Source organism: Salmo salar, chromosome 19 (genome assembly GCF_965601325.2).
Source record: "Salmo salar chromosome 19, fSalSal1, whole genome shotgun sequence".
In the NCBI taxonomy this organism is placed as follows: Eukaryota; Metazoa; Chordata; class Actinopteri; order Salmoniformes; family Salmonidae; genus Salmo; species Salmo salar.
Window position 1 is genome coordinate 79,725,804 of NC_138309.1, and position 26,062 is coordinate 79,751,865.

General features: G+C 42.6%; 1 protein-coding gene across 5 annotated transcripts in view; it reads left to right on the forward strand.

The window, feature by feature from the left end:
* LOC106579653 (lethal(3)malignant brain tumor-like protein 4) overlaps positions 1–23,420 on the forward strand; it is a 132,489-nt gene extending 109,069 nt beyond the window's left edge. For all 5 annotated transcript variants that reach the window (XM_014159770.3, XM_014159775.3, XM_014159773.3 and 2 more), the window contains exons 18-20: positions 9,865–10,034; positions 20,669–20,731; positions 21,563–23,420. In XM_014159770.3, coding sequence (XP_014015245.2) covers positions 9,865–10,034; positions 20,669–20,731; positions 21,563–21,718 — 389 coding nt within the window. In that variant the 3' untranslated portion in view covers positions 21,719–23,420. The remainder of the gene's footprint in view (positions 1–9,864; positions 10,035–20,668; positions 20,732–21,562) is intronic.
* Positions 23,421–26,062: the final 2,642 nt, after the last annotated feature.

Genomic DNA, 26,062 nt, shown 5'->3' on the forward strand with positions numbered 1-26,062 from the left:
TCTCCTCTGTTGTACAGTCGTGGCCAAAAGTTTTGAGAATGACACAAATATTAATTTCCACAAAGTTTGCTGCTTCAGTGTCTTTAGATATTTTTGTCAGATGTTACTATGGAATACTGAAGTATAATTACAAGCATTTCATAAGTGTCAAAGGCTTTTATTGACAATTACATGAAGTTGATGCAAAGAGTCAATATTTGCAGTGTTGACCCTTCTTATTCAAGACATTTACATTACATTTAAGTCATTTAGCAGACGCTCTTATCCAGAGCGACTTACAAAATGGTGCTTTCACCTTATGATATCCAGTGGAACAACCACTTTACAATAGTGCATCTAAATCTTTTAAGGGGGGGGGGGGTTAGAAGGATTACTTTATCCTATCCTAGGTATTCCTTAAAGAGGTGGGGTTTCAGGTGTCTCCGGAAGGTGGTGATTGACTCCGCTGTCCTGGCGTCGTGAGGGAGCTTGTTCCACCATTGGGGTGCCAGAGCAGCGAACAGTTTTGACTGGGCTGAGCGGGAACTGTGCTTCCTCAGAGGTAGGGGGGCCACCAGGCCAGAGGTGGATGAACGCAGTGCCCTTGTTTGGGTGTAGGGCCTGATCAGAGCCTGAAGGTATGGAGGTGCCGTTCCCTTCACAGCTCCGTAGGCAATCACCATGGTCTTGTAGCGGATGCGAGCTTCAACTGGAAGCCAGTGGAGAGAGCGGAGGAGCGGGGTGACGTGAGAGAACTTGGGAAGGTTGAACACCAGACGGGCTGCGGCGTTCTGGATGAGTTGTAGGGGTTTAATGGCACAGGCAGGGAGCCCAGCCAACAGCGAGTTGCTGTTGACCTCTGCAATCCGCCCTGGCATGCTGTCAATTAACTTCTGGCCCACATCCTGACTGATGGCAGCCCATTCTTGCATAATCAATGCTTGGAGTTTGTCAGAATTTGTGGGTTTTTGTTTGTCCACCCGCATCTTGAGGATTGACCACAAGTTCTCAATGGGATTAAGGTCTGGGGAGTTTCCTGGCCATGGACCCAAAATATTGATGTTTTGTTCCCCGAGCCACTTAGTTATCACTTTTGCCTTATGGCAAGGTGCTCCATCATGCTGGAAAATGCATTGTTTGTCACCAAACTGTTCCTGGATGGTTGGGAGAAATTGCTCTCGGAAGATGTGTTGGTACCATTCTTTATTCATGGCTGTGTTCTAAGACAGAATTGTGAGTGAGCCCACTCCCTTGTCTGAGAAGCAACCCCACACATGAATGGTCTCAGGATGCTTTACTGTTGGCATGACACAGGACTGATGGTAGCGCTCACCTTGTCTTCTCCGGACAAGCTTTTTTCCAGATTCCCCAAACAATCGGAAAGGGGATTCATCAGAGAAAATGACTTTACCCCTGTCCTCAGCAGTCCAATCCCTGTACCTTTTGCAGAATATCAGTCTGTCCCTGATGTTTTTCCTGGAGAGAAGGGGCTTCTTTGCTGCCCTTCTTGACACCAGGCCATCCTCCAAAAGTCTTCGCCTCACTGTGCGTGCAGATGCACTCACACCTGCCTGCTACCATTCCTGAGCAAGCTCTGTACTGGTGGTGCCCCGATCCCGCAGCTGAATCAACTTTAGGAGACTGTCCTGGCGCTTGCTGGACTTTCTTGTGTCCCATGAAGCCTTCTTCACAACAATTGATCCACTCTCCTTGAAGTTCTTGATGAGCCGATAAAAGGTTGATTTAGGCGCAATCTTACTGGCAGCAATATCCTTGCCTGTGAAGCCCTTTTTGTGCAAAGCAATGATGACGGCACGTGTTTCCTTTGCAGGTAACCATGGATGATAGAGGAAGAACAATGATTCCAAGCACCACCCTCCTTTTGAAGCTTCCAGTGTGTTATTCGAACTCAATCAGCATGACAGAGTGATCTCCAGCCTTGTCCTCGTCAACACTCACACCTGTGTTAACGAGGGAATCACTGACATGATGTCAGCTGGTCCTTTTGTGGCAGGGCTGAAATGCAGTGTAAATGTTTTTGGGGGATTCAGTTCATTTGCATGGGAAAGAGGGACTTTGCAATTCATCTGATCACTCTTCATAACATTCTGGAGTATATGCAAATTGCCATCATACAAACTGAGGCAGCAGACTTTGTGAAAATTTGATATTTGTGTCATTCTCAAAACTTTTGGCCACGACTGTAGGCTGGCCTCGGGCCTTGCTGGCAACGCCACTGAGAGAGTGAGACGAGCACATGTTTCAACCTTTAATTTTCCTACCTTCCAGACATGGACAGAGGACCTGGGTCCAATTCATCAAGTCATTCCCCATTTGCAGCAGAGGCCACTTTTAAAGATGTCACTTTGCTGAGGTGATATCTCATTGAGTTGAAACACCCATATCCTTAAGGATTGCATTTTGAGGATACGCAGCAGTTTGTTGGAAGAAAAGCTGGCATATTTCGCTGTCTGTCATTTGCTGTCATTCTTGAATACATTTTCTGAAGAAACATTTGTATTCAGTCACCATAACTTTGTTTTTTCACTGCTGCTTTGTGTGTATAATCATGACGATGTTTGTGTGTGATTCACCATAATACATTTTAGTCATTTAGCGACTTACAGTAGAGTGCATACATTTTCATTCTTTTTTCAATCCTTTTTTGTACTGGTCCCCCGTGGGAATCGAACACACAACCCTGACTTTGCAAGCACCATGCTTTACCAACTTAGCCATACGAGACCTACATAGCCATTCATCTTTGTATTAGCTACTCAGTGACCCATTCCCATTTCCTGGGGAGGCGCGGCGTGACTCCTTTCCTCGGGAGGCGCGGCGTGACTCCTTTCCTCGGGAGGCGCGGCGTGACTCCTTTCCTCGGGAGGCGCGGCGTGACTCCTTTCCTCGAGAGGCGTGGCGTGACTCCTTTCCTCGGGAGGTACAGACCTATGCATACAAAAAACAGCCTTGACAAGCCGCCAGCCTCCTGTAGTCTCCCAGGTAATACACTGCGACCATTGCCATGGCATTTGCGGTGGTAGCAAACCTAGGATTCCACTGGTGCTGCCTTGCAGGCTGGCACAAATCTCTCTCTCTCTCTCTCTCTCTCTCTCTCTTTCTCTCTCTTTCTCTCTCTCTCTCTCTCTCTCTCTCTCTCTCAGCTAGACTGAGGGCTCTCCAACCCTGTTCCTGGAGAGCTACCATCCTGTAGCTTTTTGCGTCCAACCCAAGTTGTTACTAACCTGATTCATTTATCAACCAGCTAATTATTAGAATCAGGTGTGCTAGATTAGGGTTGGACGGTAGCTCTCAGGGTTGGAGAGCCCTGAACTAGACTATAGCTGCGGGACTCAGCCAGCACCACAGTGTGTGTGTAATATGTGACAGGGCCATCCCACGGACCCCAGTACCCAGCTGAGAGGACCCAGCGGACCCCACAGAGGGTGACGGAGTGTCTTCACTTCACATACGCATCTGATCTGCTACCCCTGAGGAGCATGCAGGGTCACAATGTTCCAGCTGGCCACTCAGAGCACACACACACACTGGCTCTCAGACACTGCTCAACGATGAGTCATGTGCAGCACGATAAGCAGATCTTTTATTTTCAGCTGTGGCTATTATCTCATTATCCTGCTTGTAAAAATTCTGGACACCGATTTGAAGGACAAAATAGCAGAATTTGATTACCTCTGCTTCTTTGTTTGACGCGTGCTTGTGTTCAGGTCTAGAGGAGTAACATATCTCGATGTATAATAGCTCACATAACAATCACAGTACAGGCCACTTTACTTCGTTTGCTTTTCTTATAAAATGTTATAACCGACCCAGAGTACTACCAATGATTAATCACCTGGAACAGCCAATGACTCAGCAATGAATCTACAGTTGGCAGTGTTTCTTTGTAGAAAACAATAAAGATCAATGCTGTTACACAGTGGATGCAGATCCCTTGGGGCTACATGCTGTAGAAAAAAACAACGGGTTTTATTTGTAAAATGGCCATGGTATATGCAAATGGTTGCATATGTAATATAACGATACCGTCTTCAAAAGCGTTAAACTGTTTGCATTGCCTCTTTTTATATGAGACTTAATAATGCCTATTTTCCAGAAAAGACCATGAAAATTAGGACTTTAAAGGTCCAATGCAGCCATTTTATCGCAATATCAAATCATTTCTGGGTAACAATTAAGTACCTTACTGTGATTGTTTTCAATTAAAATGGTCAAAAACAAACAAAAATAGTAAACAAGAATTTTGCTAGAACTGTCTAGGAGTGGGGAGAACTAGCTGTTATTGGCAAAGAGGTTTGGAACTCTCTCTTGTTGATCTATCAACCAGTTTACCACCTGGTGATGTCACCAGGCAGTCCAAAACTCCATCCCACCAAAACAGGTTGAAATTTCAGGCTGTCTTTTCTAACAGCTCTTACACTAAAGGGGCATGATCATCATTTTCACTATGTCATAGTATTATTCCAACCTAATAGTGTGGAATTATATATATAACACAGACAAATCATGTTTTTGACGGCACTCTGCCTTTAAGTAGCATCCTTTACACTAATGGCGTGTCATGTTTCGCGGTGGATATTGAGCTTTAAAGTGATTCGATCGCAGCACCCATCATTTGTTATTCATTGTTGCGTCATTAGTTTCATATTTAAAGGAAACAACACAAGAAATGTATTTTTATGAGGTGAGTTATTTATTAATGCCAATCTGTATTTGAGGTGCTGCGGTTTGGAGGTCTTCCCTTTGTGCCACGTCAAGACTTTCAACTTTGATTCAGTTATATCACCTTCACATTATTACTTATCATCTGAACATGCGTCTTCAGCGATGCAGCCTTTCAGAACTGTGGTTAAGAGCCATTTGAATTTTGACTGACTGTAAATCGGCTAACGCACTTGGCAGAATGGATTCTTCTTTCCTCTCTTCTATTGTAATGACCGATCAGGCCTGTTTTGTGAGCAAGATGGAGGAGGAGCAGAGATGGATTTAACAGAGATGACTGTGACATACCTGGGCAGAAAATAGTTATATTTGGTCAAATTTGGTCCTGAACTGCAGAGAACATCCCCAACGTCGGTAGACTCCACTGGTCCGTGACATTTTGAAACCGTATGAGCTGCACTGTATTGGCTGAGGATGAAAAGACTCTTTAAGCTTTCCCGCTTAAGTTGTAAAAAAAAGTTTGAAGATTGAATGTCGGTTTATCATTAACTTCATCATAATTGATTATGCTTACTAATAACCATAGGAATCCATCTAATTTATCATAAGTAACCTCAAAGCATTTTCAAAACAAATATTTTATTCTACTAATCACGATTTAATAGTTCCATTCAAATACACAGTGTGAGGTCGGCGCTATCGCGTCATTAATGCTGCGAAACATCACATTGTTCTGGTTTCTACCTGGCGGTACTGCTATCATCAATCCAGTTTCTACCTGGCGGTGCTGCTATCATCAATCCACTTTCTACCTGGCGGTACTGCTATCATCAATCCACTTTCTACCTGGCGGTGCTGCTATCATCAATCCACTTTCTACCTGGCGGTACTGCTATCATCAATCCACTTTCTACCTGGCGGTACTGCTATCATCAATCCACTTTCCACCTGGCGGTGCTGCTATTATCAATCCACTTTCTACCTGGCGGTACTGCTATCATCAATCCACTTTCTACCTGGCGGTACTGCTATCATCAATCCACTTTCTACCTGGCGGTACTGCTATCATCAATCCACTTTCTACCTGGCGGTGCTGCTACCATCAATCCAGTGACCACAAGAGTGCCTGCATCACTGGGGGCATGATAGTGGGTGTAGTTGAGTTGTGTGCTTCAATGTGAAACCGGAGGTCTGCTGTTATTGACATGTTAGATTAGATTAGCTTTTGTTAGCTCTAGCGCTAACCCGGCAGTAAGCAAATTGGTTTCTCGGTGGCGGTGTGCAGGTAGTCCGTATACGGCTAAAGCGCATGCAGGCTTTGGTAGCAGCAGTCTGTTTTGAACTGACAGGAGTTTCACGCTCAGTGGGGGATAGAAAAATGCAAGTTTCACCGCAACGGGGGATTCTCAGAATGTTTTAAGTGTTTGCCAGGAAATCCATTTGTTTTGGTCTGTTAGCGCAGTGTTTGAAGTCCTGGGGCTTGCAGCATTACAGAATCAAACTGCCCTGACTTGTTCACAGGACTCCATAACTCTCGCATTCAGGTGTAGGTAAATCAGTCAGTTGCACTCAATCATTTAAATACGTAAATAACTTGAGGCTTCACGGTCCTACTGTCACAGATCATGGGAGTGTCTCACCGATGTAGAGTGTCAGTCTACTGACGCGTTGTCAAGCTGTCTGATATTTCTTACGCAGTAACACACACACACACACATATATTATTAATTTGTATTATTATTATTACACACACACACGTTGATGTTTAGTAATGAGGGAGAAGCCATCCCTGGAGCCAGGCTGTCTCCCTCCCTGTCTCCCTAGTGAGACACAACATGTCTGCTCTGTCCCCCCTGCACCTCACTCACTCCTATACCGCCCCAGAAGATGGACACCACCAGACATTAACATATCTCCAGTGCTCCTGTCTGCTGACTCTCCACACGTTTGAAATTCATCTCTTCTCGCCAGTAACATTTGAGCAAGACGCTTCCTCGGCTATGCCCACAGGGAGAGGGAGGGGGAAGGGGGTGCGCTTTAATAGGCCCTTTATGTTTTCCTCTGCTCCCTCTCTCCCCCCGTAGCCTAAAGGCTGGGAAATTTCACTCAGATGGAGGGGTGTGTGTCGTTGAAACAAAGCAGACAGATCCAAAACACTGCAACACAGTAAAGCCCCTGCTTTAGATAGAAACATTGCCATGGTAACTACTGTACCATTGTCAATTTTCTCCTGAGCTTGTTATTTTGATGAAGCAAAATAGGGCAGGGTAATTGAATTTGTTTGTCTAAAAATACGTACATAATAATGTTCCTGTTCTTTTCACATTGATTAATACCTTTTCAGTTTGATCTCTTCTGTCGTCCAATCAAATAGCATGGTGATGGTACGCCTTATTGTTTTATTTGTAGAAAACACAGGGGGAGGATGTTGGTTCTAGAATAGGAGGGTCAAATGCTGTCGGCTGCATACGGCCCGTTGTGGTTCCCTGGCTAGATTTCCACCTACGAAATAAAAATATATTTATTTGTGTATTTTTTTTTTATTTATTGAAGAAGAAAAAAATGTGGGTTTGGAAAGATAGGCTACGTTACAATCTACAGGACATTACATGTTAAAGGTAGACTCAGGGATATGCCATCGATGCAGAAAGTAAACAGCATTGTGGGTAAATGTATGCAACAACTAAGAGCGTTGAAGCTCGATGCTTAACTTCTCTGCTGTTTTGGTCCCGTGGCTACCATGCTGTAACAGTGTGAAGCGAACCCGTGCACATGCGCAGTACTGTGTGAGAGCGAAGTCTTGCATCTCTCTCATCTCAATATATGCAGTGCTGCTCGTGGCAACTTCAAATCGCAGTCTACCTTATCTTATTTCTATTCTGTTTTTGAAATGCACCAAAAATAACAATAATAATTTTTGTTATAAGTTAAGAAACACAAAACACTTTGTTTTCAGTTAAAGCATTATAATAAATATTGATTACAATCAAACCTATTTGCATTATAAAACTTGTGTATCTGTGTTTTATTAATCAGCCTCTTGCGGGACTTGATGTGGGTATTTCAATGAATCACTGGAGAACAATATTTCCTTCTTATTTCCTTCTTTAAATCAAAAAGTAACATCACTCCTGCAGCATATTTTACTGTATGTTCACGAGATTCAATTCTCCCTGCAACTTCACCAGACTGCCGCTGTGTCCACTGCTCTGTGACCCTGAATGTCAGATTTCATGCTTATTTGATCCGACTGCTATCCGTGGTGCTGAATATCAGATATTGTCACTATTGCACATGAAAAGGGCTTGAATTTCTTGTGCGGCTCCCTCAACACTTTTTTTGTGTGGGAAAATAAATGTCTCTTCCATTCATAAAGGTTGCAGACCCTGTGCTAAGGTGATCCAATCCGTGTTCCCTGTCTAGTTTCTCGTCTAGCTTCTATTTTGTTGTGGCGTAATTGTGCGCTCCCCATTACGGGGCTGTGCCGTGAACTTCCTTTCTCTAAGGGCGCTGTACCGTGGCACCATGATCAAAGTAGGCCTGTGTTCCTGTAATGACATTAAAGCTTTCTGTGTCGCGCCTGTTTTTTTTTTACAAACAGGAAGGAGGTGACAGGGTTTTCCCATGTCATATTCAGACTGTGGCAGGGTTTGTGGCTGTGTCTGCTGTCGGCAGGAAGTCAACTAAATGGCGGAAGCTCTAGAGTTGTTTAATTGTATACAAAAAAATTGTATTAGGTCATCTCAAAATCCACAAAATTAACTGACTTTATACTGTGACCTTTTAGAACCTTAAACTGTAATTGAACCATTATCTAACTAAATAAAAACCATCATTGGACAGCACTTCAAAGCTATTGCGTTGTCTATGCAAGTTATTAGATTGTTGGTAATAATACCAAACAACACCGTAAAATGTAATTGGACGACTGCTTCAAAAGATAAGAGCAGAAGTGCAATAGAAAGACAATTTTAGTTGAGACAAGCAGTCGAAAGGATACTATATCTGTTCACATTGTCTGCATGTATTCCAGTTGTCACAGAAATCCCCTCACACTATACCATATGATTGTGTGCAATATAACACTGATGACACACTGATTTCAATCTTAATCATAATAATGATCTTGAACTATTAAAAACCCTTTGGAGACTGCGTAGGATAAAGATTTTAGTTATATTTGGCCAATCGGAGCAGCAAACTTAGACAAATGTCACAGTTGACAAGCTTGTCAAACTCATCTCTGCTCCGTCGAGACATCGCTAGGAGACAACTAGAAGAAAAACAGCATGTCCTGTATCTGACCCTGTTCCTGCTGTCAGTACACACCCACACACAGAGAGAAACGCGCATTCACACACCCAGAAACACACACACACACACACAGAGAAACACACATTCACACACCCAGAAACAGACACACACACACGCATTCACACACCCAGAAACAGACACACACACACACAGAAACAGACACACACACACACACACACACACACACACACACACACACACACACACACACACACACACAGAAACACACACACACACACACACACACAGTGAGAGACACACACTCTCTCTCTTTCTCCCATACATACTGACACACACACACTGACACACAGACCCACTCAGACACAAACACACACTCAAAGCTCGCCCCACTTTGTGCTGCCTGCCAAAACTCAGGGTGGATCTTGGTTATAGAAAGGGCATTTTAGCCTCTTCATCAGTCAGTCATGACAACCATTAGTGCATCCCCTAGTCCATTGGCCTACTAACAACTCAGGAGCACTTCATTCTTATCTACCGCTGTGTGCTACGGTTAATGAAGAGAGATGCATCTGCACTGTGCTGTCAAAAGGGACTAAGTAAAGGATTATTCCTTTAGTCCTCTGTTTTGGCACAATGGCATTAGAGTATTAGAAATGTTAAGATTATTGGAAAATAAGGAAAGGAAGCTGAAAGCAAAATGCTTTGTTGATGCACTGCAAAATCAAAAGTAAAAAAGAGCTAAAGTCTTAGGTCTGTCGCTTGACTTTACTACTGTGTGCGTTTTTTACACTTGAATAAACACTCTTTCTCGCCTCTGTCTGTGTCTGTCTGTCTGTGAGAAAGAAAGTGATCTCACTCATTCACTAACAGTCACATTGGCAACACATTAATAACATGTATACCCTCCCTCTCTCTTTCCCCCTCCAGAGAGCAGTCTGGACAGCCTGCAGCAGGCCCTCCACCAGTCTGTGTTCCTGTCGGCCATGTCGGCTCAACCCGGACGGGACCTACCCCTGTGCTGGGAGCAGCACTGCAAGCTGCTGCCTGGGGTGGCCGGATTGCAGGCCAGCTGCGTGGCCCACTGGACCGTGGATGAGGTGAGAGCACACATACATCCACACGCTCATGCATACAGTCGAAGTCGGAAGTTTACATACACCTTAGCCAAATACATTTAAACTCAGTTTTTCACAATTGCTGACATTTAATCATAGTAAAAATTCCCTGTCTTAGGTCAGTAAGGATCACCACTTTATTTTAAGAATGTGAAATGTCAGAATAATAGTAGAGAATAATTTATTTCAACATTCCCAGTGGGTCAGAAGTTTACATACAATGAATTAGTATTTGGTAGCATTGCCTTTAAATTTTTTAACCTGTTGAGGACAGACGTTCCGCCAGCGGAACCCCTAGCCAACAGCCAATGGCATCGCACGACGCGAAATACAAAACCAACTAAAATACCACAATTCAATTTTCTCAAACAATCAACTATTTTACACCATTTTAAAGATAACTCTCGTTAATCTAACCACATTGTCCGATTTCAAAAAGGCTTTACAGCGAAAGCAAAACATTAGATTATGTCAGGAGAGTACCCTGCCAAAAATAATCACACAGCCATTTTCAAAGCAAGCATATATGTCACAAAAACCAAAACCACAGCTAAATGCAGCACTAACCTTTTGATCTTCATCAGATGACACTCCTAGGACATTATGTTATACAATACATGCATGTTTTGTTCAATCAAGTTCATATTTATATCAAAAACCAGCTTTTTACATTAGCATGTGATGTTCAGAACTAGCTTACCCACCGGTAACTTCCGGTGAATTTACTAAATTACTCATGATAAACATTCACAAAATACATAATTATTTTAAGAATTATAGATACAGAACTCCTTTATGCAATCGCGGTGTCAGATTTTAAAATAGCTTTTCGGCGAAAGCACATTTTGCAATATTCTGAGTACGTAGCTCGGCCATCACGGCTAGCTATTTTGACACCCACCAAGTTTGGGGCGCACTAAACTCAGAATTACTATTAGAAAAATTGGATTACCTTTGCTGTTCTTCGTCAGAATGCACTCCCAGGACTTCTACTTCAACAACAAATGTTGTTTTGGTTCCAAATAATCCATAGTTATATTCAAATAGCTCCGTTTTGTTCGTGCGTTCAGGTCACTATCCGAAGGGTGACGCGCGAGCGCATTTCGTGACAAAAAATGTAAAAATATTCCATTACCGTACTTAGAAGCATGTCAAACGCTGTTTGAAATAAATTTTTATGCTATTTTTCTCGTAAAATAGCGATAATATTCCAACCGGGCGATGTTGTATTCATTCAAAGGCTGAAAGAAAAAAATGGAGTAGTCTTATGACCGCGCATCTCCAGTGTCACTGTCCCCAGGCTGACCACTTACAAATTCTCCTGCTGTTCTTCGCCCAGAGACAGCAGACACCCCATTCCACTTTCAGGCGGCTTTAGAGAGCCAATGGAAGCCTTAGAAAATGTCACGTTACAGCACAGAGGCTGTATTTTCGATAGAGATGCAACAGAAGGACAGCAAATTGTCAGACAGGGCATTTCCTGTATGGAATCTTCTCAGGTTTTGGCCTGCCATATGAGTTCTGTTATACTCACAGACACCATTCAAACAGTTTTAGAGTGTTTTCTATCCAAAAAGTTTCTGGGCAGGAGTAGTAACCAGATTAAATCGGGTACGTTTTTTATCCGGACGTGAAATACTACCACCTATCCCAAAGAAGTTAACATGGGTCAAATGTTTCGGGTAACCTTCCACAAGCTTCCCAAAATAAGTTGGGTGAATTTTGGCCCATTCCTCCTGACAGAGCTGGTGTAGGCCTCCTTGCTCGCACACGCTTTTTCAGTTCTGCCCACAAATTTTCTATAGGATTGAGGTCAGGGCTTTGTGATGGCCAATCCAATACCTTGACTTTGTTGTCCTTAATCCATTTTGCCACAACTTTGGAAATATGCTTGGGGTCATTGTCCATTTGGAAGACTCATTTGCGACCAAGCTTTAACTTCCTGACTGATGTCTTTAGATGTTGCTTCAATATATCCACATAATTTTCCTCCCTCATGATGCCATCTATTTTGTGAAGTGCACCAGTCCCTCGTGCAGCAAAGCACCCCCACAACATGATGCTGCCACCCCCGTGCTTCATGGTTGGGATGGTGTTCTTTGGCTTGCAATGTCCCCCTTTTTCCTCCAAACATAACAATGGTCAATATGGCCAAACGGTTCTATTTCTGTTTCATCAGACCATAGGACATTTCTCCAAAAAGTACGATCTGTGTCCCCATGTGCAAACCGTAGTCTGGCTTTTTAATGGTGGTTTTGGAGCAGTGGTTTCTTCCTTGCTGAGCGGCCTTTCAGGTTTTGTCGATATAGTACTAATTTTATTGTGAATATAGATACTTTTGTACCCGTTTCCTCCAGCATCTTCACAAGGTCCTTTGCTGTTGTTCTGGGATTGATTTGCACTTTTCGCACCAAAGTACGTTCATCTCTAGGAGACAGAACGAATCTCCTTCTTGAGCGGTATGACGGCTACGTGGTCCCATGGTGTTTATAGTTGCGTACTATTGTTTGTACAGATGAACGTGGTACCTTCAGGCGTTTGGAAATTGCTCCCAAGGCTCCCAGACTTGTGGAGTTCCACAATGTTTTTTCTGAGGTCTTGGCTGATTTATTTAGATTTTCCCATGATGTCAAGCAATGAGGCACTGAGTTTGGAAGTAGGCCTTGAAATACATCCACAGGTACACCTCCAGTTTACTCAAATGATGTCAATTAGCCTATCAGAAGCTTCTAAAGCCATGACATCATTTTCTGGAATTTTCCAATCTGTTTAATGGCATAGTCAACTTGGTGTATGTAAACTTCTGACCCACTGGAATTGTGATCCATAGAACTATATGTGAAATGATCTGTCTGTGTAAAGCACAAAGTAGATGTCCTAACCGACTTGCCAAAACTATAGTTTGTTAACAAGAAATTTGTGGAGTGGTTGAAAAACGAGTTTTAATGACAATTCATGTTCCACTTTTAAATAATAAAACAAGCATGAAATTCAAATGAACAAATCTGTCATTTTTCAAGATTTAAACCTCAGTAACAGTTAAACATTTAATTTGGGAGTTGTTTAATCTGTTACATTTGTCAAGTCTGGATATCAGACATAAACAAATGTACGTCTCATATAATTAATTATACACGCCTCTCCTTTTGTTTCAAACTCCAGACATATCGCAGTGCTTGTCGGGATAACACTTTGCTCTGAAGCCTGCAGCCTTGCGGGCTCGGTCGAAGTGGCTACCTGAGGGTCTAATTAGCCCATACGCCAGGTGTAGGACAACCTGGTCCTGGAGGGCCGCAGGCACTTCATGTTTTTCATTTAACCAACCTGCAAGACCAAGTGTGTTAAATTTAGGCAATCACTGATGAATTAGCTCAGTTGATCAGGTGTGGTGCCTAGTTGGAACAAAATCCTGCAGTACCTGCTGCACTCCAGGAACTGGGTTGTCTATCCCTGCCCTACACCCTGGATAAATGTCACTCCCTCAGCTTTGGGACAGTTGTGCAAATGGTGCAGGCGCACGTGAATGAAACAAATGGAGGGGTGAGGGGAAGGGGGTTATTTTGTGATTCATCGAATGTCTTACCTTATTTTATTTATTCATCTGGTTTTGTATCTTGTATAGGTCATTATAGGTCCTTATTGGCCCTTGTATAGACCCTTATATAGGCCCTTGTATTGTTGAGTTTGCTGTACATGTGGCTTGCTGCAGTGTAAAGGATTCTATTAGCCCTTAGTTCACTTATAGAAAACCTTATTCCCTTTATATGAAAGTTTGTTGTGTAACCCAGTCGTCTGTCAATTGGGTTTATAGGGAACCGGTGTCCTCCCTCATGTAAAGTACTGTCCAGTCTGTCTCCTTTCCACTCTGTCATTTCTCTTCTACTGTTGATATCAGGCTTCATGAGCTTGACAAAGGCACATCACCATAGCAACCAGGTGTGACCGTAAACTTTGACACTAGCAACCAGAGAGCATCGTGGTAAATAGACTCAGAGATTTGACTGTTTGTTTACAGTTGATGCATTGTGGGCATAAAGGAGAGACTGGTAGAAATGCAATGGTAATGTGTAGGCGTATGAATAATGTTTTCAATCATTTTATTGATGTGGTTAGTACTCGCCGTTCCCTCAGTCTGTTCGACTAGCATCATTTCTTAGTCCCTTTGTATTGTGGTTTAAACCTGCTTTGTCAAGCCAAATTGATATCAGTCCAAATCTATTGAAATTTCAGCCGTCACTTGAGAAAAAGAAAAATCCTTGGATGTTTGCCTCTCTGGTTAGAGTACGAGACTCAAATGAAATATCAGAAGCCCTCAGCGAGGCCGCTCCACTCTTAAGAATTAATTGACATGCCTACGTACCCGTCTAAACGGCGTGCGCAATACGGCCAATGCCACGATCCTCCTGCGGTTGCTAAGCACTCTCTCTTCATCTCTGTTGATTGATGAGATGAGGGAGGCTACCGGATTTAATGTGATTATTCCCCTTTCACTACACACACACACACACCTTCTCCGCTCCTCGCTGCCGCCACTGAGCATCTCCAACGGTAACGAAGGTCAACACACCTGTGTTACGGGTTCGAGTATTTTCCAACTATTGCGGGCACCAATGAGGCACACCGGGGGAAGAAAGAAAGAGAGAGAGAGGAGGGAAGGGGAAGATAGGAAAGAGATAGAAGAGGAGAGAAAGATCTGGCCCCCTCACAGCACAGATTGAAGAGAGAGATGCTACAGTAGAGGTAACCAAGACTATCTCTGAACACACAACAGCAACGCAGTGTTGTGGGACATTCAGATATATATTGGGAACGTTATTATTCATAATAACCAATCATGTTAATTCCAAAGAGGGTTAGAGTTTGAATGAACAAATGGCAATTGGGCTACAGTCCTCCAAAGAGTTTGATTTGGCTAATGAGAGGCAAGGGGGGGGTCACCTGGGAAGGCAGTAGGGTTAGTAGGGCTGAAGCAGTGAAGAGAGGTGGCTTGCTGTGTTACCTGTGTGAATGTGAAATAATCAGTAAAGAAACCCAGCATCCAAGATGCAACATAAATATATTACGCTGAACAAGCGCACCCCTCTGACGTCTAGAATAAGGCATCACGTAGGCTTTTCATGACGTTTCAATCTGCAAAGTTCAGTGTTGTGCCTCCTGAACATGGCCCAGGCTTGTCTTGTGACAGCAACCTGCAGGGAGGGGGAGGATAGAATGTCATCGAGTTTTACCGGAGGTGGAAGTTTTGTCTTGGCGGTTGTGGGGATTTGGCAGAGTGGAAGGCTTGAGATTGCAGTAGAGAGAAAGAGAGGAGGACTGTAAAATGATCGACTAGAGGGAGAGGAGCACTGCTTGTGTAACACCCCCCCCCCCCCCCCAAGCCTACAGATGTTTCATTTACATTTTTACATTTTAGTCATTTAGCAGACGCTCTTATCCAGAGCGACTTACAGTAGTGAATGCATACATTTCATTTCATGCATTTTTTTTTTTACTGCCCCCCCGTGGGAATCGAACCCACAACCCTGGCGTTGCAAACACCATGCTCTACCAAGGTACAAAAGTATTCATGCGGTTTTTTTGTACTGGCCCCCCTTGGGAATCGGACCCACAACCCTGGCGTTGCAAACACCATGCTCTACCAACTGAGCCTACTTCACCCATGCCCCTCATAGTCAGGAAGTCCTTAGCCGAGTTTCCATAGCTTAAACCTATAGCTTGATAGCCAGGAGCAGTACTGAATGGGCACATTTCACTATCACCAATCAGCCAGAACTTCTCCAACCTAACCAGTAGCTAATTGATTGGTTTTAGCATTGCACCATGTAATAGCAGACATTATCATCCAAAGCACTGATCCCTTTGTGAATTGAACCCACAGCCTTGACATTGTTAGCATTACACTTTTACCTACTGAGCCACAGTTCTGGAGCATCAGTATCTCCTGTATCTTCATCAACCCTCTCATACATATCTATTAAGATGTTACGTCCTGTGCATTTCCCATCTCCTTTCAGCATTCAGCTGGACATACTGTAGTTAAGATTCCAGAAATCCTAGGCTGAATCTTTCATTCATGGGGTTCATTATCCTGCCAGCTCTTGATCCCGATCATATCTATTCACTCATTCCACTACAGTGACTATAACCCATCTGGCATTCAACTCCCACAACCCCCCTCTCTCTCTCTCTCTTTCTGACTATCAAAGAGAGAGAGAGTCAAAGTTCTTCAAAAGCGGCGCTTTCAAACGGAAAGGTCAATGTTTCAGGCCCCTTTGCCTGGACTCCTGCGAGGCCAATTATAGCCCATCATATTTTCCTAAGGGGCGAAAGAAGAGAGGGTGTCAGCAGCCGATGTGGAGGAGAGGAGAATGTCCTCTTGTGCCACCCTCCGTGGGAGTAGTGCTGGGAATCTCACTAAATTGCCATGGGACCAGCCTCGCAAAGGCTCTGGTCTAAGTGTGCTACTCTCTCGCCCAGGACTGTAACATGCTTCTAATGCTCTAACCACTCCTGCCACACTTTAACACACACCGGCTGGAGAGGTTTACCATGCCAATATGGCAGATGAAAACACTTGGCTTACTGCGCCATTTGCATTGGTAGCGCTGGAGCACATACTAGGAAATGTATGTTGTGTTAGGATGTATCTTGGATCAAGGAGGATGGATGTTGACCAGGATTTGTGATTGTTTGGGAAAGGTTTTCAAAAGTTACAAATTGATTTTGTTGGTAGTAAATGGGTGATGGTGTACCTAAAGTGATGTCATTGGTAATAACATCCTCACAGGCTGATGCTTTTGAAACTGGAGAACTGTTTTGATTCATTAATAATTCCAGCACAAATTTAGATTTCCTGATTTGAATTCCAACCCACTCTAGAAATATGTCTTGATCAGTTTTTTTTTTAACAACTTTCATAAATAGCATTTAGCTAATCATGACCCGGGGACTGCAGTATGTCGCAGTTCAGATGTCTCTCCTCACTGTAATGTAGACAAACACTGACATTACTCTGTCTGTCTGTCTGATGTCGAGGCCAGATATTTCACATGTCACTCAGGTAGCAGGCAGTCCGCTGCAGCTAGTGCTAGCAGAATGATTCAGCCTTGGTAGACCTACCATGGCGGACCTGGATTCAAATGGTACCTGTTTGTTGCTTTCAGATACTTAAGCTGTGCTTGGTTGAGCTTGAATTAAACATGCAAACCCCACCCATCTGGCACTCCAGGTAGGCTAAATCAAATGCTCAAATTATTTTAAAGAAAACAAATAGTATTTCAACCCAGTACAGGCTAATGGCCAGTTCCTTCAAGGAGCCATGTTGAGACGCTGTATTTTCATGATTCTGCATGGTAGAGATGGAAACTCTTGGAAACACCTTATTGGTCTCCACAGACTCATAACCTGTAGCGACAGCATCCTCTAGCTCCATTGACATCTATGAACACTGACATTCAGTTGCTGTGCCTTCTAGCCACTGTGGCCTTGTTCAGATTCTCTTGAAATGCTCTCTTCCTTCCAGTCATGTCAGATAGGTGATTACTTCAAGGAAGTCAGGAAGGCTCCATTTTAAGAACAGGGCCTGGGTCTGAGTGGAGAGAGACATCTGTGTTTATTTTTGTACTGGCCAGTGATGCGGGGTGAGGTAATAGATTTTGGGAGGTGTTATTTAGGTGTGTTAGCGGGGTGAGGTCTGAGACTTGACCAAACTGCTGTTTCATAATCAGTCCTATAGATCAGCTGTTTAGCACACCCTTATGTAGCACGAATGCAGCGAGTGTTGTCTCCAATGTGTGGCTTTTGTTTTATCCGCTGGGGCCATGCTCAATACATTACTTCTTTATTTCTTGTTTTATCATTGTCGAGAAGGAACCTGCAAGTAAGCATTTCGTTAAACAGTGTGCATCCTGTACATACAACTAATAAAAGTTGAAACATATCCATTTGCACAGAAATAATCACCTTGCAGTCAGTCATCCCAGGGATTTGAACCGGCAACCTTCCAGTTACTGGTCTGTCTCTCTAACCTCAAGGCTACCTCCAACCCCACTTAAAGGCTAATTATAACTGTTGTCAGTGAATTAGCTGGATGTTTTCTTGGTGTCTGGTAATTTAGCTTGATTTCCATGTTTTCATTCTGGTAAGAAGGAACTGACAGAGAAGGAAGAGTTACCTTGTTATTTTCTGGGATAATTAATTTAAGTCATTTTCACGAGCGTTTTCAATGTAGCACTTTACGCCCCGCCATCCCTTTCATTCAATTTTTTCAAAGCATAATTTGACAAGGTTTTGGCAGGCCTACTGGCTTTCTATAGTCTATTTTCTTACGTCAATGGCTCCCTGCAGATAGTCCCCTGTTGTAAAGCAGTTGATATCCATCATATATCAGCTTCTGGCTCTCTCTGACCTTCCTGAAATACCTGGGGCGTTAACCCAGGACCAGCTGCAGTCAGGCCCACTAGAACCCCAGCTAATCTAGGCTATTATTGGAAGTTTCCAAAGCTTTCTCCAAAAAGTTTGTTTGCTCACTTGGTTTGCTCTTTCCTCGCCTGTAGCTCAAACGGTTCAATAGAAGTCAGAGGCACTGGATATGGATTGAAAGCTATCCCATAATTTTGTGTCTAGTTCGCCTTAAATTGTTAGTAATTTGGTTGCTTTTTAAGCCTTCTTTTAGTATCGCTGGAATAGCATTATCACTAGCTTCTTTAGAGTGTCAGGAAATGTCAGTGCCCACAGGCAAACGGTTTCTCAATATCAACATGATTTGTTGTTCTGACTGGCGATAATGAGACAGGCTGTAGATCACTGATCTCACTGATGTCATGTTGTTTTTCTGATTTTACTGAAACCCTTCATCATAAGGCTTAAAAAACTATTTCATAGGAATGACATAGCATATGTCATGATCAGTCATGACTTGTTATGTTGGCCTTATGACTGGGAGAGTTCAAGCAAAATGTTACTATGGTAATTACACAAGATACAGTTGAAGTCGGAAGTTTACATACACCTTAGCCAAATACGTTTAAACTCAGTTTTTCACAATTCCTAACATCCTAGTAAAAATTCCCTGTCTTAGGTCAGTTAGGATCACCACTTTATTTGAAGAATGTGAAATGTCAGAATAATAGTAGAGAGAATTATTTCAGCTTTAATTTAATTCATCACATTCCCAGTGGGTCAGAAGTTTACATACACTCAATTAGTGTTTGGTAACATTGCCTTTAAATTGTTTAACTTGGGTCAAACGTTTCGGGTAGCCTTCCACAAGCTTCCCAAAATAAGTTGGGTGACTTTTGGCCCATTACTCATGACAGCGCTGGTGTAACTGAGTCAGGTTTGTAGGCCTCCTTGCCTGCACACTCTTTCAGTTCTGCCTACACATTTTCTATAGGATTGAGGTCAGGGCTTTGTGATGGCCACTCCAATACCTTGACTTTGTTGTCCTTAATCCATTTTGCCACAACTTTGGAAGTATGCTTGGGGTCATTGTCCATTTGGAAGACTCATTTGCGACCAAGCTTTAACTTCCTGACTGAGGTCTTGAGATGTTGCTTCAATATATCCACATAATTTTCCTCCCTCATGATGCCATCTATTTTGTGAAGTGCACCAGTCCCTCCTGCAGCAAAGCACCCCCACAACATGATGCTGCCACCCCCGTGCTTCACGGTTGGGATTGTGTTCTTCAGCTTGCAAGCCTCCCCCTTTTTCCTCCAAACATAACGATGGTCATTATGACCAAACAGTTCTATTTTTGTTTCATCAGGCCAGAGGACGTTTCTCCAAAAAGTACGATCTTTGTCCCCATGTGCAGTTGCAAACCGTAGTCTGGCTTTTTTATGGCGGTTTTGGAGCATTGGCTTCTTCCTTGCTGAGCGGCCTTTCAGGTTATGTGGATATAGATACTTTTGTACCTGTTTCCTCCAACATCTTCACAAGGTCCTTTTCTGTTGTTCTGGGATTGATTTGCACTTTTCGCACCAAAGTGCGTTAATTTCTAGGAGACAGAACGCGTCTTCTTCCTGAGCGGTATGATGGCTGTGGTCCCATGGTGTTTATACTTGCATACTATTGTTTGTATAGATGAACGTGGTACCTTCAGGCGTTTGGAAATTGCTCCCAAGGATGAACCAGACTTGTGGAGGTCTCCAATTTTTTTCTGAGGTCTTGGCTGATTTCTTTAGATTTTCTATGATGTCAAGCAAAGAGGCACTGAGTTTGAAGGTAGGCCTTGAAATGCATCCACAGGTACACCTCCAATTGACTCAAAATGATGTCAATTAGCCTATCAGAAGCTTCTAAAGCCATGACATAATTTTCAGGAATTTTCCAGTCTGTTTAATGGCACAGTCAACTTAGTGTATGTAAACTTCTGACCCACTGGAATTGTGATACAGTGAACTATAAGTGAAATAATCTGTCTGTGTAATGCACAAAGTAGATGTCCTAACCGACTTGCCAAAACTATAGTTTGTTAACAAAAAATTTGCGGAGTGGTTGAAAAACTAGTTTTAATGACTCCAACCTAAGTGTATGTAAACTTCCAACTGTACTTGACATTGAGACGGTCTCCCAGACGCTAACCTGTCTGTCCTCTGCTTGTCTTTGTCCAGGTAGCTGACTTCATCCACTCTCTCCCCGGCTGCGATGAACAAGCCAATCAGTTCAAAGAGGAGGTAAGAGGTCACAACATCTGGTCCTCCTCTAGTCTCCCAGTCTGGAGTCAACTAAGAGTTTTTTAAGGCTTGTCTTCCTCCATAAGGCTAAGTCAATGAGGGGAAACATGTGCAGAGTAGCCTTTGCCATTATAGTTGTCCGCAACAAAACACCCAGAGGAATGGATTCCCCTCTTTTTTCCCCCTCCTCCCCTGTGTTTGGTCAGGGTTAGTTTGCGTTGAGAATTATACTGACGTAAGGAGACATCACTGGAATCCAAAGCAATTAATTGGAAGCTAATAGCGGTAGTGATTAGCATTCCGAGCACAGCCATATTTGATTTGCCTCAGCTAATCTGACTACAGTATTTGCCACTGGTCTCTTGGTAGTTGAAATCCCTTTTTCAGCAATCCCAGTTGAGGCTCCACAGTTGTGAAACCCTACCTCTTTGAAGAGTTATTGTAAATAACTCTCACGGCGCCCCCCTAACCCCCCCCATACTTTGAGGAAAAATGTACTTGATGTAATGTGTTATCTTAAAATGAATGCGCTAATTGTTAGACTCAAATTTAAAAAATGTATTGTGACTGGCATGTCTAGTCGTTGAACAAGACATCACAATCTGATTCCAACTGATAAGTACTTGATTACCATTTCATAAATGAAATAGGAATTGTATGAATAGTGTCCACTGATCAAACTGCTCGTACTCTATATAGTGACATATAACATAGGACCATCTGTAGCCCTTAGCGAGAGAGAGGGATTTTTTTTACCTCTCTCACTGGGTTCAATTGACTGTCCATCAGCTGTTGACCCATGCTGTAATCTGATTGGTTGTCTTCCAACAGCAAATTGACGGGAAGGCCTTGTTGCTGCTGACCCAGCGCGACATCGTCAAGATCATGAGTGTAAAACTCGGCCCCGCCCTCAAGATCTACAACTCTATCTTGATGTTCAAGCACGCTGAGGACAACCAATCGGCAGCCGACAAAGCCAACACATGAAGCTTCGGAAGCCACACCCACCAGACCCATCTTATGTGTCTGTCAAACACATAGATTTACTGTGTCGATTCATTCCAGACCCAACTCCCTTACCCCTGCTCCTTCTCTTTGGCCTACAGGCACTTCAGTTCAAGGACTTAAACTAAAGCCGATACATGATCTGTCCAAACCTATGGACTTTCAGGTTACAGTGTGTGTGTGTGTGTGTGTGTGTGTGTGTGTGTGTGTGTTTGAGTGTCTCTTGGACACAGCCTCCAAATCTGCCTTTAATACTCAAACGTAGGTGTCATGAACGTAGGTGTCATGAAGGTTAACTCAACAAAACCCGCATTTCCAGGTATACAGCACAGTTTTCTATGTCTTTTACGCTGTAACTTCTCCCTGCTTTACTTTCCCTTAAAGATGTGACAATCACCACCAACAGTATAAAGCCATGTACTACATCATGACAAACCTGTGCTTTTTCTGGGTCATCACGGTGCTACCTGTATTCCGAATACAAACAGTCTACATCACAGTACGGGAGTTGAACTCTGGTACCAGTTTACGATCTCTGTCTACCGACTCAAACTGAGATACATACTGTTAACAGGTCGACCATTTTGATTCTATTTTGTATGAATGTTAATTATGATATGTTACAGTACTTATATGGACTCACCTATATTTATTGTGAAAAATATCAAGGTGTTTGCATAGTTGAAGGAAATTAATATATTATATATGAGCAAATTGTTTTTGAAAATGCCAAAAGGGTTTTTGTTTTAAATTTTAAATTCAGAATTTATTTAATTTGATAATATTGATATTATTTTATTTGCACATTAGAAGAATGAAAAATAAGTTACGTTTAAGGAAAATGTAAAACCATAAGATAATTTTGAGCTGAAGATAATCTAAATAAGTATAATTTCTGTTATATGTTACATTAGTTGAGATATCTTAGACTTACTTTTTGTGGAAACTGCAACTCTAGAGTCAGTTAACATGTATGTTTGTCTTTATTAAACTTTTGCTCCATTCGGGTAGACCAGGACCAATATTGTCTTTTTAGTTTTTACATTTTACCATTGGGGGTACGTTTTCTCAGTCACAATAGGTTGAAGGTGTTTTCTTATTATCGAAGAACAGCATACTTGCTCTTCTGCACTATTAAGAGTTTAATCTTATATTTTGCTATAACTTGGAATTGAATCTATGTTGAAACAAATGCTCTATCATTTGCTCTCTAGTCTTCATATACATGTTGCTACTAAAATGCAACCAAACTCCATTGAAACTTCAGGAATATGAAGAAACTTTTCACTGTACTTTCTGCTTTTTTTCCTATAGGGACTTTCTCTCTATCCCAAAATGTTGAGCATACAGAAACATATATTTTATTCTGATCTCTCGTCTTTCTTACTGCTGTAACGTGCAAGACTGCTGTTTTAGTGCATGGAAAATACCGCTACAGTTTGGTACAACCTCCAATATGGAGGTAGATATCTGCCAAAACATATTTAAAAGACTCACAATCTATTTTGGGTGATATCTACCTTTATATATTGTTCCCTTATCTATGAAAATGACAACTAATTTAACCATGAATATGGGCTGTACATATTTGTAAACCGTGTTTCTTACACTGAATTAACACTTTGTACAACTCGATGGATTCGTATTACATGATTTCACAACCCAAATAAACCGTGCAAGGGCACTGTCATCTCTGTTTTTATTCCAAGTCAAACTGCAACTTTTTCTTCTCAAGCTAATTTAGCATTATATAAAGATTTTTTTTTTGGACTACTGCAGTGCAAAGCCTCAATCCCAAACTGAATTCTAACTTTCAAAGTCCCCCTTTGCCCTTATTGTTATGTACTGAAATGGAAATAAATTGAATGTGGCCTGGAGTTATTCATCTGCAGATAGTGGTCTTCGAAATAGCACTTTGTATTTGATTTGCACAGCAGCGTGTTCGGGTGGACGGAGTCGACAATTGATTTGGATACTGCCAGTCCTGTGTGGTGTGACACGTTCAGTTCTGACAGCAAATGAGTCATCCACTGCTGCACAACCAGACTGACAATTTCTGGGACACACTTCCATGCAAATGAAACACTGCTGTGCAAATCAAATCAAATGTTATTGGTCACATGCACCGAATACAACAGGTGTAGACTTTACAGTGAAATGGTTACTTACGAGCCCATTCCTAACAATGCAGAGTTAGAAAGTAAGACAAATATTTGCGGGAAAAAAAGGAAATAGTAACACAAAAACAATAATGAGGCTATATGCAAAGAGTACCAGTAGTCAATGTGCAGGGGTATGAGGTAATTGAGGTAATAGCGTATGTACAGTTGAAGTCGGAAGTTTACGTACACTTAGGTTGGAGTCAATAAAACTCGTTTTTCAACCGCTCCACAAATTTCTTATTAACAAACTATAATTTAGGCAAGTCGGCAAGGACATTTTTCCAAAAATTGTTTACAGATTATTTCACTTATAATTCACAGGATCACAATTCCAGTGGGTCAGAAGTGTACATACACTAAGTTGACTGTGTCTTTAAACAGCTTGGAAAATTCCAGAAAATGATGTCATGGCTTTAGAAGCTTCTGATAGGGTAATTGACATCATTTGAGTCAATTGGAGGTGTACCTGTGGATGTATTTCAAGGCCTACCTTCAAACTCAGTGCCTCTTTGCTTGACATCATGGGAAAATCTAAAGAAATCAGCCAAGACCTCAGAAAAAAAATTGTAGACCTCCACAAATCTGGTTCATCCTTGGAAGCAATTTCCAAACGCCTGAAGGTACCACGTTCATCTGTACAAATAATAGTTTGCAAGTATAAACACCATGGGACCACGCAGCCATCATACCGCTCAAGAACGAGACGCGTTCTGTCTCCTAGAGATGAACGTACTTTGGTGCGAAAAGTGCAAATCAATCCCAGGACAACAGAAAAGGACCTTGTGAAGATGGAGGAAACGAGGAAACGGAGGAAGATGGAGGAAACGGGTACAAAAGTATCTATATCCATAGTAAAACGAGTCCTATATCGACATAACCTGAAAGGCCGCTCGGCAAGGAAGAAGCCACTGCTCTAAAACCGCCATAAAAAAGCCAGACTACAGTTTGCAACTGCACATGGGGACAAAGATTGTACTTTTTGGAGAAATGTCTGATGAAACAAAAATATAACTGTTTGGCCATAATGACCATCGTTATGTTTGGAGGAAAAAGGGGGGAGGCTTGCAAGCCGAAGAACACCATCCAAACCGTGAAGCACTGGGGTGGCAGCATCATGTTGTGGGGGTTCTTTGCTGCAGGAGGGACTGGTGCACTTCACAAAATAGATGGCATCATGAGGAAGTAAAATTTTGTGGATATATTGAAGCAACATCTCAAGACATCAGTCAGGAAGTTGGTCGCAAATGGGTCTTCCAAATGGACAACGACCCCAAGCATACTTCTAAAGTTCTGGCAAAATGGCTTAAGGACAACAAAGTCAAGGTATTGGAGTGTCCATCACAAAGCCCTGACCTTAATCCTATAGATTTGTGGGCAGAACTGAAAAAGCGTTTGCGAGCAAGGAGGCCTACAAACCTGACTCAGTTACACCAGCTCTGTCAGGAGGAATGGGACAAAATTCACCCAACCTATTGTGGGAAACTTGTGGAAGGCTACCCGAAACGTTTAACCCAAGTTACACAATTTAATGGCAATGTTACCAAATACTAATTGAGTGAACGTAAACTTCTGACCCACTGGGAATGTGATTAAATAAATAAAAGCTGAAATAAATCATTCAATCTACTATTATTCTGTCATTTCACATTCTTAAAATAAAGTGGTGATCCTAACACAATACCTTCTGTAGCGCCTTGCGGTCGGTTGCCGAGCAGTTGACATACAGAGCGGTGATGCAGCCAGTCAAGATTCTCTCAATGGCGCAGCTGTAGAACTTTTTGAGTCTTTGAGGGCCCATGTCAATTCTTTTCAGGCATTGTCGTGCCCTCTTCACAACTGAGTTTGCGTGCTTGGACCATGAATAGGTCCTTAGTGATGTGGACACAGAGGAACTTGAAGCTTGACCCGCTCCACTACCGCCGCATTGATGTGAATGGTGGCGTGTTCGGCCCTTTGTTTCCTGTAGTCCACGATCAGCTCTTTTTTCTTGCTGACGTTGAGGGAGAGGTTGTTGTCCTGGCACTACACTGCCAGGTCTCTGACCTCCCTATAAGCTGTCTCGTCGTCGGTGATCAGGCCAACCACCGTTGTGTCGTCAGCTAACTTAATGATGGTGTTGGAGTCATGTGGCCATGCAGTCGTGGGTGAACAGAGAGTACAGGAG